The sequence below is a fragment of the Lissotriton helveticus genome, chromosome 1_2, assembly GCF_964261635.1.
Source record: "Lissotriton helveticus chromosome 1_2, aLisHel1.1, whole genome shotgun sequence".
Classification (NCBI taxonomy): Eukaryota; Metazoa; Chordata; class Amphibia; order Caudata; family Salamandridae; genus Lissotriton; species Lissotriton helveticus.
In genome coordinates, this window is record NC_136058.1 from 117,104,903 (window position 1) to 117,121,987 (window position 17,085).

At 42.2% G+C, this 17,085-nt stretch overlaps 1 protein-coding gene across 1 annotated transcript in view; it reads right to left on the reverse strand.

Moving 5' to 3' along the window:
• The window catches only part of HOOK1 (hook microtubule tethering protein 1), a 1,127,940-nt gene that overhangs the window by 815,441 nt on the left and 295,414 nt on the right, over positions 1 to 17,085 (reverse strand). The window contains exon 5 of the mRNA XM_078669845.1: positions 9,047 to 9,179. Coding sequence (XP_078525971.1) covers positions 9,047 to 9,179 — 133 coding nt within the window. The remainder of the gene's footprint in view (positions 1 to 9,046; positions 9,180 to 17,085) is intronic.

A 17,085-nucleotide genomic window follows, 5' to 3' on the forward strand; every position in this document is an offset into this window, starting at 1 on the left:
GATTCATTTAATAAGAGGAGGGGGGGCCTCTACAAAGCTCTGGGTACCCCATCCCCCAGGGCAGGCCCAGTCACGGAGTCCCAGAGAACCTATCCCCCAGGACACCGTTGCTTCCCTTATATGCTCCCTCCTGGAGGGAAAAGAAAGATGCTCCCGCGGGTGGGAGCACAAATATTTCTCCCTGCCTCGCTTTGCAGGCAGAAAAACATAGAAATGCGCCTGCCCAGCAGAAGCAAAATAAATAATTGCTACTGCTGGGCGGAAGAAATGCCATCTCCCACCACACCAGGGACTGATGATGGATTGGCAATGACAAGGGAGCTGGCGAGGATGCAGCGGTCTTAGGGCTCTCTTCACAGCCCACACTGTAACAAATGCTGTAGGGTGGGCACCAAAACACCCAAAAAAAAAAAAACAAGAATAATAAATGCGCAGAAGGTGCAACATGGAGCGCCCCATAATGCTCTGCGAATGCTTTTTACTGATTTTTAGATCCCGGTGGTTCCCCTAGAAGGGGCAGAGGCACCACCAAACATTTTTTTAATGGGGTGGCAGGCTGCAGTGAGATGTATCACAGTAGAGGGCCATTGGGCTGACCAACAGGTTACCTTTGCATCACTCTAAGACCCAAATGTGGGACAGCCGCTGCATGACATAGTTGTTTTTTCGCCCCATGCATGAATATAAGAGGAGGACTTTAATCATTTAATGGATGCAATCCAGGATAAATCTCAGGAGAGAATGGGTGGGACACCTCGTATGTCCATCCATGGAAAAACCCTACTGAGTGACTTCTGACTGACAAAAGCTGTGAGCCACTAGCACCCATTGGCACAGATTAGTAGCACAATTCTGCTGCCCACAAGACATGTGCATAGTGACTACCTTTGCTTGACAACATGCTTTTACATCATATTGCAGATGTTGACACCAAAATCCACAGACATTATCTGACCATGGCTCTGTCTCCCTGACTATAGACTCTGTGTACACAATGGACCATGACACGAGGACAGTGATGGCTGAAAGATTTCTTATTAAAGGATCCTGTAGTGCAACATGAGGTGAAAAGTAAAATCCTTGAACACCTAGAGTTTAATTACAGCCCGGCTATGCCTAAGGGGACTTTATTGGACACCCTTGAGGCAGTCATACTGGGGACCTTCATTTAGGAGTACTGAAGGCAGAAACAGATTAGATCAATAAATATGGTGAACCTTACTGGAGAACTTAAGGATTTAGAGGCAATGAACAAGTCAACCCCCTGAAAGAAGACATGGGTGTGCTTGACTTCGATTAGGGGTCCGCTTCATACCCTAGAGCTAGACAAAGCGCAATACACTCTGATTAAAACTCTAGCTTGGTTTTATGAGGGAAGTAAGAAGGCAATTAAGTTCTTAGCCAAAACACTACAGGCTAGAAAAGCCTAGCACCAAATAGGTGAGGTTAGGGATAATGACAGAGTTGTACAGATAACTGAGAGCAGGAAATTGAGAACTTTCTATAAATAAAATCAGCAATTGAATACAGGGTGATTCCTCTAACCGCGATGCTAACTCTTGATGACCCCATTGCAGGGGAAAAAGTCCTGGCAGCTGCTATTCAGAGCCTGAAATCGGTTAAGGCCCTGGGACCGGATGGGTTCTAACCCACCTTCTAAAAAAAGTTTGCTTATCATATTATAGGGATCCTAAAAGATACCTTGAAAACTTTCAACTAGTATCAGGGTATCATACATACCACATAAGAAGCTGGCCTAGTCTTACTCTCTAAGGCCAGAAAGGACCCACTGTTGTACTCATCATAACACCTGATTTCAGTAAAAAAACGCCAATGTCAAAATCTTTATGGAGGTGTTGCACAAGTGGCTGGAAAGGGTGTTCCCTCTCAATATGCAATCCGATCAATCAGGTTTCATACAGAGTTGCTCCACTAGTGACAAAGGAAGCTCCTCATCTCATCGACTTGGCAAGCAAACAGGATAGGGAAGCAGTTTTTCTCGCACTCAACATAGAAAAAGGGTGTGATACAATCAAGCGAGCCATAATACAGGATACTTTATCTGAAATGTCGTTTTAGCTCTCGCTTTTCCTGTTGGATATTTGCTTTCAATGCTTCCCCACGAGCCAGAGTTAAATTAAAAAGCATCTCTTCAGAGCTCTTATGCACTTGGAGATTGACCAGCCGGGGTGTCCTCTCTCCCTGCTACTTTTTGTCTGAATAGGTCATCCTCAATAACTGGAAACATTAGCACTGTCCTGGGTAGGCAGATTAGCAGCCCTTAATTATCCTTCCTCCCCAATCTCCTCTAGATATTTCAGGCGTTGCTACTACCAGTGGGGAGGGAGAGACAAGGCGCCTACAGAACCTTGCAGTACATTCATTTGGTCAAGTACGAAGGCTAGTTTGGAATGGAGGACTTGTGTTGTGCATTATTATCAGACTGCCCAATCATGGTTTCATATCAAGTGTCTCACAGGACTCCCCGGTTCTGACCTGGAGATTATGGCCGCAGATGCTGGAAGACCCGGTCTTCAGAGATACACTAGGTATGACGATCACTAACTACTTTATTGAAAACACGAACTCGGCCTCATCTCATTTAATAAAATGGGATGCATTTCAGGCACAAGAAATTAACAAAAGTCTTACGGCGCTCGAAGATTCCTTACAGGAGTTGGAGCGGAAAGCCCCTCCAATCAGATACACCTACAAGAGGGGAGAATTTGGTATGCCGAACTCATTGAGGATTTACACCTCACTGACTATCGAGCTTACACCCGTAACACGCACGCTGAAGCAGATAAATCAGGCACTCTATTGGCCCATCTATTACGGGATGTACCCCCCCTATAACAATACCAGAAGTGGTATTACAGGATGTACCATAGTGTATAGACAGACAAGAATCAACACTGCATTTAGTGACTATTATGAGAAGTTATATAGCGGCCCTGTTCATGCACCACCGAACCAGATAGACAGATTCTTATACGGACTAACATTCCCTAAACTGACGGAAAATTCTCAGGAGGACTTGGAAGCCCCAATTACAAGGGTCAAAATCAAGGCGGCTATCACGGAACTTCCTCGTAATAAGACCCCTGGCCTAGAAGGCTTACCACCTGAATTTTATTCTGCCTTTGCGGATAATCTAACCCCAAAACTCACCTGTCTATACAATGCAGCACTGGAGGCCCAATCCCTCCCACTAACTACCATGCAGGCCCTAGTCATATCCCTACCCAAGCCAAACAGAGACCCGCAAGACATGTCAGGATGTTGACCCCTTTCTTTATTATCCACCGAATATAAAATATTCAGTAAGATTCTGGCTCCTCCCATATCTGCCCAAACTCATACACGAGGATCAGTGTGGATTTATCCTGGGTCGCAATACCTCCCTGAATATACGGCACCTACACTATGTAATGGAAGCTGCCGCTAGGCTCTCCTGTGACACTGGCTGTATCTCTCTTGACCTACAGCAGGCGTTTGATACGCTAACTTGGAAATATGTTTACACTTTTGGACAGATTTGGTGTTCCTCCTGTGTATATGAAGTGGGTTAAACTGTTATACACTGCACCTACAGCCTGGGTCCGTACTGGATCCCTCATATCTCGCTCCTACCCGGTGGCAAGAGGAACGAGACAGGGCTGTCCTCTATCACCGATATTATTTGTACTAGCATTAGAACCTCTACTCATTAGACTCCGGAGAGATGCTGTAAACAATGGGATTTTATTAGAAGCAACAACACATATAGTGTCGGCATACGCCAACGACCTTATACTGTATCTTAAAGACTTAACCGTACATCTAGAGTCTATTCCTACTATATTTCAACAATTTCAATGTGTCTCGGATCTGACAATTAACGCTACAAAATCAATCAATCAATCAATCATTTGTAGAGCGCGCTACTCACCCTTGTAGCCAGGTCTTGAGGAGTCTCCTGAAGGTCAGCAGGTCCTAGGTCTGTCGCAGGTGGATGGGGAGGGTGTTCCAAGTCTTAGCGATGAGGTGAGAGAAGGATCTGCCGCCGGTGGTTGTTCGGTGGATGCATGGGACGGTGGAGAGGGCGAGGTCAGCGGAGCGGAGCTGGCGGTTGGGGGTGTAGAAGGTGAGTCGCTTGTTGAGGTATGCTGGTCCGGAGTCGTGGAGTGCTTTGTGGGCGTGGGTGAGGAGCTTGAAGGTGATCCTCTTGTTGATGGGAAGCCAGTGTAGGTCCTTCAGGTGGGCGATGATGTGGTTATGGCAGGGGATGTCGACGATGAGGCGTGTGGAGGCGTTTTGTATGCGTTGGAGTCTCTTCTGTAGTTTGGCGTGGAGGGTGTTGCCGTAGTCCAGCCTGCTGGTGACGTGGGCCTGGGTAACCGTCCTTCTGGTTTCGGTGGGGATCCATCTGTAGATCTTGCAAAGGGTGTTGTTTTCTTTGAGGAATTGGGTCAGTTGTCTGTTGACGATTTTATCGATGACTTTCGCCAGGAACGGGAGTAGGGAGATGGGCCAGAAGTTCTTCAGGTCCTTTGGGTCGGCTTTGGCGCTGATATCTGCTTGTTTCCAGCTTTCCGGGAAGGTGGCTGCCTCGAATGCATTCTTTATGCAACATAGAGAGGAACCCATTCATTTTGGCCCTCTTGACTTGTCTGTTGCACCACAAACCTTCAAATATTTGGGTATTCAAATATATAGAACACCTCAGGACCTCCTAGAAGGGAATTTTATGAAAGCAATTAGATCACAACATGCCCAGATATTCTTCTGTACATCGCTGCCTCTCTCGCTCATGGGGAGAATAGCCATTTCCAAGATGGTGTTACTCCAAAGACTATTGTATTACTTTACTAACATACCGATTCTGATACCGGTCAGTGTCTTTTGTACGCTAGATACTCTCCTCATGGAACTGATAAGGGGTAAAGGCCCCCGGAGAGTAAGCCTCGTAAAATTACAACTGAGACCAGAGGCGGGGGGACTGGGAGACCCTGACTTCCGAGCGTACTGCATAGCTAGCAAACTACAGTGGTTGTCGTACTGGCTGGGGGATCATAACTTAAACGAGATCTGATATACCACACAAACACTAGCAATGGGAAGTCTGCACACGCTGCTTCTGCCCGACTCAAAAATACCACCTGAAACTCCCTCGTTGCTCAAAATAGCCATTCTACATTGGAAACGTACATTGAAATACACCAAACAAACTATCCCCTATTCGCCTAACGTTCCATTAATTGGCATACCCACAACAATGGGGCCAATTACAAAATGAAGGATTGCACAATGGACACAAGAGGGCGTGACGACGGTGGGAGTCTTGTTCATAGATGGCATCCTAGCTGACCACGACAACTTCATCTATACTTAGGGAGTTCTCCACACACTCTTCATGATACACGCTTCCATTGTGCATTATGTAAAGAAACACTGGTCCCTGAATGGGAAAGAACTCTCCACACATGGCCTGGTGCATGTAATTTACCTGATGGGACAGGGACGACACCTAACCCATTGGTTATATAGAGGCATTCAAGTGCATGCTGGGGCTTCCTTGGTGCCCCTACGGGACAAATGGGCGAAAGAATTCCGTAAAGAATTGTCGGATAAAGAATGGGTGTATGCACTAGAGTGCCCTAAAAAGGTGTCCCGAAATGCTAAATTCAAATATATCCAATACATGATTCTTCATAGAGCATACCTTAGCCCACACCATCGCAACTGTATATACCCAGACGCACAAATCAGTTGTCCTAGATGTAAATTGGTGGATGCTGATGTACTACACATGTTATGGAATTGTCTATGGTTGAGGGTATTCTGGTCAACGGTGGGGGAAGTAATTCAGGATACGACAGGTACTTCTGTCTGGGACACGGCAGATAGCTGTATACTAGGTCTACACCTCGCCCGAAAAAACTGAAAATACAATATAAATTTGCAGACAGGGCTATCCTTATAGCGGAAGTTGTCTCCCGCTTCCCCCCCCCCCCCCCTCATTAAACACATGGCACTCAGAGATGGTCAGATGGGGAGGGGCGGAAAGAGCCATCATTAGAAAAGAGGAAGACGCGGAGTGCGTAAAACTCCCATTTCCATTGAGTGGGAACAGATGTTGGAAACACTGAAGGCTAAAGATCCGGCAGACCCTGTAGGACCCTAGGGAGGGCAGTTCCATCTTCCATGAGTCGCTGCGTGCATGCAGTGTGGTGCAGCCCCCTCTATAACACTCCCCATTAGGGAATCTAGCATTAAAGCACTTGTTACGACATGAAGACCCAAAAGAATACGCACAACGGAATCCTATGCTGATGAGTATGGAAGTGAGCCATTTAACAGTATTGGCGTGGGATAAAGGGGCGTTGGGAAAAGTTATTGTGTTCAAGGCTAGATTATTTTATTACAGAGTCGGCAAACAGCTACAGAGATTCAAAATTGATGAAAATGGTCATAATTGAATGTACATAAACTGTTCAGCTATTGCAAATGTACTGGGAACAGTATGTGTGACAGAATGAAAACTTATAAGACCAAGAAAGAAATATGCTGACGACTCTTGCAACCTACAACAATATCAAGCTGGATTGTAATGATTACATGAATAAAATTATGTTTTAAAAAAAAGTGTCTCACAGGAGAGACAGCGAAGGCCTAGTGTGCTATAGATCAGAATGTCACAGTTAGAGGACTGGGGAAGTTCAATGGGTTCCTAAATGCCAAAGCGGAGAAACCTCTATATCCAGTTACCTGTGTCAATTTAGCGGTTTAGGATAGCTTCTCCTGTAAGCAGGGCCTTTCTACACATGCCTCCCTCTAAACTGCAATCCTTAATAACAATGACTGGGCCTTGAAACTTTGGCAATCATTGACAAATGGAAGCTACTGGACTTCTTTCACCAGGACTCAATCTAATTCTTTGAAGTTGGCAACAATGTATTTACAAGATGAGCAAAGTCCATTGTCATTGAAATACTCTGCAAACTGTTTAATAAAAACTGTTAAAAAAAAAAATCTTTGAAGTTATTAAACGGGGATGTGGAATTCCTAAAACAGAACGATTCGATTATTTACAGAAGACAATGATCAAGGCAGGAGCCACTCGTAAACCCACACTTTACAAGAATTGTTTTACAAAATCTGACATGGAATACACACCTGGTTTTGCACATATTTCAATACCCTTACCTGAGACAATGGGAAGAGGAAGCAAATGTTACTTTGGAGCACTAAGAATGGGAAGGGGTATTCACTTGATCCACAAACTTTGCACGACTTGCCTGGGGAAGGAGACTTTATGCAAGATCTTACACATATGGAATTACACTCAAACACACCTTCATAAGTTCGATACATCTGAATCACAGTTCTATTGGCATGATTGCAGCAAAAGTGGTAGGATCATTTATCTCCTCAGGTACCGTCCTGTGATAGCTGCCTTTTGGGTAGATATTTCACAGAGCACATCACAGATAGATGAGGTTAAGATCCCTGGTATCCCGGAGACGATCCTCTGGGGTAGGCCCAAGGCGAGGTATACCCCTTAAATAGAAGAAAGGGCACAATGATCTCATAACTCATGATGGTGGCCAAACAGGCACTTTAGGCACATTGGGGTCTGTGTGACCACCTAACCCTTCTTCACTCGCTTCAACGTTTTGGGTCTTTGCTGGGACATGAGAAAATAGCATTTAAATGGTAGACAAAGAGACAAGCTTTAATAAAAAATCTGGAGGCCTGTTTTGAAATACCTTAACAACGACAGCAGGGGGCTAACCTGTTAGACGAAACTGTGAATATCGGGTTTAGCTGATGACGCATTCTATTAAAGAGATGGGAAAACCAAAGGTTGACAAAATGAGAGGTGCAGAAAATACTTTATATTCAATAGCTGAATCATCGGTGGAATTAGTTTGTGTCTGTGTGGGATGTAGGATGGGAAGCAGTATGTGTTTTTTTCTCCTTTCGGTGGTTATGCCAGCCTATATGAATTTTTGTAAACTTGTGAAAACCTTTGAATAAAAATGTATTGAAATCTAAAAAAGAGAATGGAAAACCAACACTGCAACGCTAACCAGTTTATAAGTGGAAGCTCAGTTGGTACCCGTCATTGTTTTAGTTTATTAATACGTTATTATATTCTGACCCTCTTCCTCTTGGGTGATTCAGCATTTCATTGATTCATCTCAAGCTGGAATGCCTGGCCCCGTTACACAGCCTTAAGCAGGGCTCGAGTCGGGGTACCACGAGGGTGGACGGTGTCCGCCCACCTATTTTACCGGGGGGGACGCAGTCCCCCCTGCCAAACAGCTGGACTTCACTCTTTGGCCTCTGTGGGACGAGGAGCTCGTGACGTCACTTCCTGTAATGACATCACTTCCGGTGACAGCGTCCCCCCACTTATTTTTTTACGACTTGTGCCCTGGCCTTAAGGCATTCAAGGGTCCGGGTTGCTTCTGAGACAACCGCTGACAGAAAAATCCAGTGGATCCTTGACTGAATACGCCGCCCAAGGATGCAGATCACCGAGGCAACATGGAAGAATAATCTTTTTAATTTCTAGACTTGTGAAAGGACCTCACCAAGCTGCAGGGACATGTTGAGCTTTTGAGTACAGAGAACAACATAATGACAATGAGCTGGCTGCATTTCCCAAAGAATAGGAGCTTCGCTTGCCCGCGCCCACTCAACTCCATGGAACACAACAAATGTCTTCAAGGAGCTTTTCTTCACCTGGGGCTGCACCCACCGTTGGGGCAGTAGACCAACCAATATGTGTTCAATCCACTGCCAGACCTCTTCTAACTACATAATGTTACAGACACAAGAGGGGAAAACATGAAGGTGACGGGATGAATGATCCCCCCTCTACAGAAACCCACATTGGAAAATGTGAAAACATAAAACTGTGTATATTCCAAAAATACACATTTACCTTCAAGCTCCATACATGTTATATTTATCACCGAACCTGCGCTATAAAATGTTAGTTACCAAATGAAGTGGCTTCAGCCATTGTTATTTATTTCCACATTGCATACCGTACCTTGCTTTTTTCCACAATTAACTGCACAGCCTAAAATAAGCTGCAGTAACCGGCCTAGTTCCGTAGGATCACAATTTTCCGCAATCCGGTTTAAATCAGGAAGAAGAAATTCTGAAATCTGCTGACCCAAAAACTGAAATTTTAAAAAGACAGCATTAAAATAATGTGCTATACGTGTCTTCAATATGTAAACAATCACATTAAATAAATGTGCTTTAACACCATAAAGCAACTATATTTATCTAAGGAGTAGAAACAGGTACTTTCACAATAGAGTAGCCCCCTTAGATACCTGACACAGTAGAGAAAGGGGAGGCAAGCAGAAGCCAATATAGGGGGACAAAAAGTTTCTAATGCAGATGTGAACGGCAATGAAGACAGGTTGTGTTTATAAGTGTAAGTGTGTGTGTGTGTGTGTGTGTGTGTGTCTGTGTGTTGGGGGGGTAATGTTTTCATCAGTGCGCATGCTTATGAAGGTACATTTGAGTATGCATGTGTGCATGGGCCTATGTGACAAAGATGTATGTGTGTCACTGGTAGCCATTCTTCTCACTGGCAGCCACCAATGAACAGGATCGAGTAGACACTATGTCCTGTCATCTGGCTATGGTAAAGCCACCCCTTGATATCATAAGGCTACCAGTCCCCATTCAATGAGGCTCCCTTGGTTTAAGATGGCCTTTATTGGAATGCTTTGGCATTCTAGACACCCTAGGCTTGTAGTACACAATTGCTATTTGAATAAAGTGGTTATAAATTGTGCACTGACATTTTGCGAATGGAAAGAATTTTTGCAAACTGGCCTATGTGCTAACAGGTCCATTCACAGTATTCATGAAGTGGGTCACAAATTGTGACTCACTACGATTGGATGCCATTACAGGGACGGGTGTCTCCTGTGGTCAGTAGACCACCATGTCTGTGATCACTTTTTAAAATGAGTCAACATTTTCTTTTTTATGCAACCCGTTGTCCTTAAAGGAACGGGGTGCATTTCAAAAAGAAACGTTTATTTTCTTTGTTTGTGAGTTGGCAGTGACCCCATAGACCACGGCCTACTCCCCAACAAACAGGAAGTGGATTCAATGGGCCTCTTCCTATTTGCAAATATATTACCACATTCTCTGAGGTGTCGGTAAACTTTCAATGTTTTACGACTGGATTTCAGTCCCAAAACATTGATACATACTTTAACCGAGCACTCTGTGTAAGGGGTGCCATGAACAAAAACCTTCCGAAAAACAATTCGTTGTAGGTTTCTGATCCCTTTTTTGAGATTTTGTAACAGGCTACTGAATTGTAAAATAGAATTAGTACATAACAAAAAGCCATTTTGTGGATGAAAACTGTGATTTTGCAAATTACAGGTTTTGCAATGGTAAAATGGCTTGGTGCATCAGGCCCCTAGATTTCCAGCACTGAGAGTTGTCCTATCATAAAGTAGTCATATTGCAAGCATTCCTGCCATTACCTTTTGTGTGACTGATGTAATGCTGTAAGTGGCAAGGGTATGACCAGACATGGGTCCCCTGCTCACTGTGCCACTAGAACCAAGATACACTGGTCTGATGAGCCCCAAATCAGAGCAAAATCAGTCTTGGGTTGCCTGTGTTCTGGTTCAGAGAGGTATTCATGGTAGTTTGGGCTGGACTGTTCCTGTTGGAGGTGAGTCCGACTGACTTGCATATGGCTGGGTCCAAACTGAGGTAGGTGGCATGGTGGGCCATACAACAATGGGCTGCAATGCTACCTGAGCGAGTGGCAGTGTTCATAGCTATCGCAAACTTTCCTCCAACCACCCTTTGTGTGCTTGAGATGCTATTTTGCCATTATGGTACACAGCATATTTTTGATATAGCCATCTCACATGTATTTATTTTTATTAGTGCAAATTCACTAGCTTCCTCTTGAAATAAATGGAATCATGTGATATGATGATTTGATCTTATAACTAGGGCAGTATACTGAGCTCAGGCTAATACAAGGCCAGGGTGAGAGAGGAAAGATAAAGAGCCTGAGTCTCTGGGAGCCAGCTGGATATTGCAGCGCCCAACCAGCGAGGAGCAGGCCCGATGATGAAGCATGCCACCTAGGTTTGTCCGGCCATTTGCATCCTTAAAATAAGGATCCCCCGAGACCAGTAAATATTGATGCACCTTAGGACATGTTAACTCCTTGGTCTTCTAGCGGAATATCTTTCCTCCCACCACCCTTTGTGTGCTTGAGATGCTATTTTGCCATTATGGTACACAGCATGATTTGGATATATCCATCTCACATGTATTTATTTTTAATCGTGCAAATACACTAGCTTCCTCTTGAAATAAATGGAATCATGTGATATGATGATTTTATCTTATAACTAGGGCAGTATACTGAGTTCAGGCTAATACAAGGCCAGGGTGAGAGAGGAAAGATAAAGAGCATCAGGGCCTCATTAGGATGACGGACGGACTTTGCCCGCCCGTCATCCCATCGTAAATCGGGACCGCCCGCCATAAGGGAGGGGATCCCGGGGGTGCCATTAGGATGTGCCCGCCACAGTGGCGGGCACATCCTGTATTGTCAGCATTGTGGCGGGCGGTGCTCTCTGCACCGCCCGCCACAATGCTGAAAATGCACTTTCACATTGTCATTTACAAAGCGGCAGGCCCCACGCGGTGCCTGCCGCTTTGTAAATGACAATGAAGGGGGGTACCACAGGTACCCCCCATGTGCACCCCCCACCTGTACTTCACTCTGGGGGCCCACAGGGGGCCCCCAGAGTGAAGACCGCATGCCTTTCGCGGAAAGGCACTGAAAACCACACATCATAATATGTCTGGCGGTGTCTATTAGACACCGCCACCATATTATTCCTTTTCCGCCCCGGCCGCAAGGTGACCGGGGCGGAAAAGCGGCGGATGGTCTTTCCGTCCGCCGTGGTCCGTCCGCCATCCTAATATGGCGGGGGGGAAATCTGGTTATGGTATCGGGCGGATTGCCTCCGCCAGGCTGGCGGTGGCTACCGCCAGCCTGACGGAGGCAATCCGCCCGCTATCATAATGGACCCTTGAGTCTCTGGGAGCCAGCTGGATATTGTAGCGCTCAACCAGCGAGTAGCAGGCCCGATAATGCAGCATGCCACCTAGGTTTGTCTGGCCATTTGCATCCTTAAAATAAGGATCCCCGAGACCAGTAAATATTGATGCACCTTAGGACATGTTAACTCCTTGGTCTTCTAGCGGAATAGCACACCATTTTGTGAAGTTGTCATATGGTTTCTACGAACTAAGTCGGATTATGCATCCAGACAACATGACTTTCAGAATATGGGGACTGAGTACACACAGGGAGTAAGTTAGCCCTATTCCTAGCTAGCTTACAGTGCCCCATCTAAATCACTAACCTTACAAGGGTACCAGATTGAATCTGCCACCTCCACACATGACCACTCTAATTCCCCAAGGAAATCGTGGAAACAGATTTATTCATTCATTGTTTCTCAGGCATGCCCAAGGGAGAGACACAAGAAAGATACAAACAGGCTTATCCAACATTTATTGAAACAATTGTATTCTTGTGCAAAAGGCTTGAGCTGCAATATTAGTAGAATGAAACTAAGCATTGTAACCAGCATTACAAGAATGGTGAAAATGATCAGCAGCTCAACTATAATAACATTGTTTTGAGTTTATATGATTATTTAATTATATTTATACACCTATCTAATACAACCTACACTAGTGAGAGGATAGTGGGAGTACTCTCTGCCAGATCTCTTGGGAAAACCCAATCTCCCATGCCTGTGTATGATGTTTAAGGAAGACAAACTGGTGTAGAGCAAGCTAACGTCCTTTGCAGGATGAAGGTTAGAGTCAGCAGGCCTGCATTTCAGTCATAGTACACAGTGTTCCAGGATAATCCCAACCGAAGTGCTCCTCTGAAGAATGTGACTAAGATACAGTTTATATAAAAAAACACTGTTCCGAGTCACACTGTGTCACAGATGCAGCGCTGATGCGATTGCTTGTCTTGAGACTCAGAGTTGCTCCAACCAGAAAACCAAATACAATTGCATTTACGTTCAATATTTTTAGCCTTGGACAGAGTGTATGGGCAACAAAACAAAATGCCTACTAAGGAATGTGCTGCATGCAGAATACATTCTAAGTATACTATTGTATACGTGAAAGGCATGTAAAAAGTAATCATTAGAAAAACACCCACTCCTTGGCTGGAGGGAGACTTCGGTTCAAACTAAAAGCTTAAAAGTTAGTCTACAAAATCAAACTTAAATTACAAACCTAGTCATTATAAAATGAATATAAAATGCACTTTAAAGATAAAAGCAAATGAAAGCTGTAATGCATTAAAAATGCCAATTAAAGGTACGCAATTGTTAAAAACGAAGTAGAGGTCAATCTGAAATAAAAACAAGGTGCCGAATTAAAATCTAGGGGGCTCTCGAAATGTTGTCCATGGTCAGAGAGTCAATAAGATCCAGGAAGGAACCTGCATCTGTCGACAATGCTTTCACAGTTGGCCGGACTGCAAGTCCCAAAAATAAAAACATGGTCATATCCAGCCCAATCAGCAGATGTTGTTAGTGTGCCCGCCGGTAGTGTAACTGCAGTGAAAGAACCAGAATCCAGGAGCTGAAGCATCCAGGAATGGTTCACAGTAAGCATCCTATAGCAACTGTAGTCAGCACTGAAGATGAGCCCTTAATGGATGCATCTGCAAATTCATACCTGTAGATTGACCCAGTTGCAGTGCAAGGCATAGATTCAATGCACACTCGAAAGTCAACAATAGAAAGCGGAACACAGGCTGTACGCAGTGTAACCCTAAAGGTCTCAAGGGCAAAAAACTGTTGTCATTCAATTCCTGAAGTAAAGATACTCCAAAGTACTATACCATGCGTTCACGACACTGCAGAACATGTCGTTGTTGTTCTATCACCATTTGGCCTCGAGGTAGAACATCCAATGTGGCGCAACAAAAACAGGACCAACATTCTAAGAATCACTGACAAAATATCGACCTAGAAAATATCGACCTACAGAAATATCGATGCTGAAATATCGAAGGCAAGAATATCGACATCCCACCTACAACATGGTAAGTACAAAAATATCGAAATAAAAATATAGATTTTAAAAATATCGATGTTAAAAATATAGTTTTTCCTGTAACAATATCAATGTAAAATGAAGTAAATAACACTAATAAATAAAATAAACATAGTTAAAAATATCTAATAATTTTTAAAATCAATAAATAATGCATATATAATAATAATACATTAATTAAACATATACAGACAATATATAATATATACTTACTTAACAATAATACATTAATACATTAATAACAAATATTATAAATTACAAATACATTTACAAACATAAAACAAAAACATAAATAAAAAGTAAATAATTATGTTTAATAAATAAAAAAAATTAAATATACCTTTAATATTTTTAAAAATAATTATATACTACATCATCTACAATTATACAAAAAATATTAAATAGCTAAATAAATAAAAATACTATTCAAAATCCATAACTAACAAAAATACAGTAATAAAAACGTTGTATAGCATAGAACTTAAAATTCCATTCCCACTCCAGAGAGCGCAACAGTAGAGAAACCGTTGGATAGCGTAGAGGTAAAAATTACTATTCCAACTCCAGAGAGTGCAACAGTAGGGAAAGCGTTGGATAGCGTAAGGGTAAAAATTACTAATCTAACTCCAGAGAGTGCAACAGTAGGGAAAGCGTTGGATAGCGTATGGGTAATAATTACTATTGCAACTCCAAAAAGTGCAACAGCAGAGAAACCATTGGATAGCGTAGAGGTAAAAATTACTATTCCAACTCCAGAGAGTGCAACAGTAGGGAAAGCGGTGGATAGTGTAGGGGTAAAAATTACTATTCCAACTCCAAAAAGTGCAACAGTTGGGAAAGCGCTGGATGGCGTAGGGGTAAAAATTACTAATCCAACTCCAGAGAGTGCAACAGTAGGGAAAGCGTTGGATAGCATAGGGGTAAAAATTACTATTCCCACTCCAGAGAGTGCAACAGTAGGGAAAGCGTTGGATAGCGTAGGGGTAAAAATTACTATTCCCACTCCCGAGGAGTGCAACAGTAGGGAAAGCGTTGGATAGCGTAGGGGTAAAAACTACTATTCCAACTCCAGAGAGTGCAACAGTAGGGAAAGTGTTGGATAGCGTAAAAGTTAAATATAACATACTTATAAATAATTGTTGTAAATAAAATAATTAATAATTTAATTTTTAAATAACTCTACATCATTTGCAAATACCCATTAATAATTATTAAAAACATAATTACAATTGAATAATTAATTAACAATAAATACCAACAAATATTAATTAATAAATATTAGTTACCAAATAATAAATATTGAACACAAAAATATTTTTCAAAACAGAAAACATATTAATTAAAAATTGATTAACAATTAAAATATATTAAACAATAAATGTATTTTTAAATCAAAACATATTTTTAATGAAACAATGATTACCAATTAATAAAAATTAATTTCCAATTAATAAAAAGTAATTCAAAATCTGAACTACCAATTAAAAAAAGCAATTACCAATTAAAAAAATTAATTGCCAATTAAAAAATGTAATTACCAATTACAAACATTAATTACCAATTTAGAAAATTAATTACCAATTAAACACATTAATTACCAATTAATATTTAATTAAAAATAAACTAATTATCAATACCAATAAAAAAAATCACTACTTAATTACAATTAAATTACTTCCCACCCAATTCTCCTATAAACCCACAACCCGCTACAGAACCTAAACGCAAAAATTAATTAAAATTAATTTACAATTACTAAAAATTCATAATTAATTTACTATAATTAAATTACTTTCCACCCTTTTCCCCTATAAACCCACAACCCGCTCCAGTACTAAAACATACAATTAACTTAAAAATAACATTATTAATATATAAAAAATAGTACACATATAATTTAAAACAAATAAAATACTTAACAAAAAACATAACACATACATATTAAATACATAACAATAAACAAATATCGATATTAGAAACATCGAAATTAGTAACATCGATATATTTGATATCGATATTACTAACTTCGATATTACGTACATCGATATAAAAAAATTCGATATTACTTACCTTAGGGTCGATATTCTGTCCAACAATGTTCTTGACCTCGATGTTCTTCACCTTCGATATTTCCAACTCGATATTACTGTAGGTCCAGGGCCGGACTGACTACCGGGCGTTTTGGAATTCTGCCGAGCTGGGGGCAGAGTTCACTGCAGTGGGGGCTGATTTCGTTCATGGAGACCTGCGTGTACTTCGAAATATTTAAAGCAAAACAAATTCCGTTCAGTACATGCAGGTCCCCATCAACGAAATCTGCCCTCAGGTCAGCAGCACTCCATAACGCCCGGTAGCCAGTCCGGCCCTGTGTAGGTCGATATTTCAGAATCGATATTTAGACTGTGCACCACATTCTAACAATCAGGAATAACACTTGCGTCATGCCTCCAAATACACTGGAAACCAAAGAGTTTATTAAGGATGGAATCACTCAGAATACTGTCTGGAACGTGCTGACAAGCCAGACTCAAGTGCTTTAAAAAAGTGTACAACTCCAGCGGTATTTGAAGCATTAAATATGCAGTACACAAGTTCACCAAAATTTAGTGGTTGATTTGTGTACAGTAGTGATGTATTTTCGAAGAAGACCTTTATTTTATTTTATTTATTTATTTATTTAATTTTTATTGCGCAAACAATTACCCTGGGGTGTCTCGGCGCATGTGTGAACTAGCAGGACCGAATAATAGAGTTCATTGATCAAACAGCCACGTCTTTAAAAGCCTCCGGAAGCTCATCAAGTTGGGGGCATTTTTGATATTTAGTGGCAGAAGGTTCCAGAGTTTTGGTACAGCCACTAAGAAGCGTCTGTCTCCCCAAGTTACCGTTCTGGTACGAGGTACAGGTAGGAGGCAGATGTTAGCA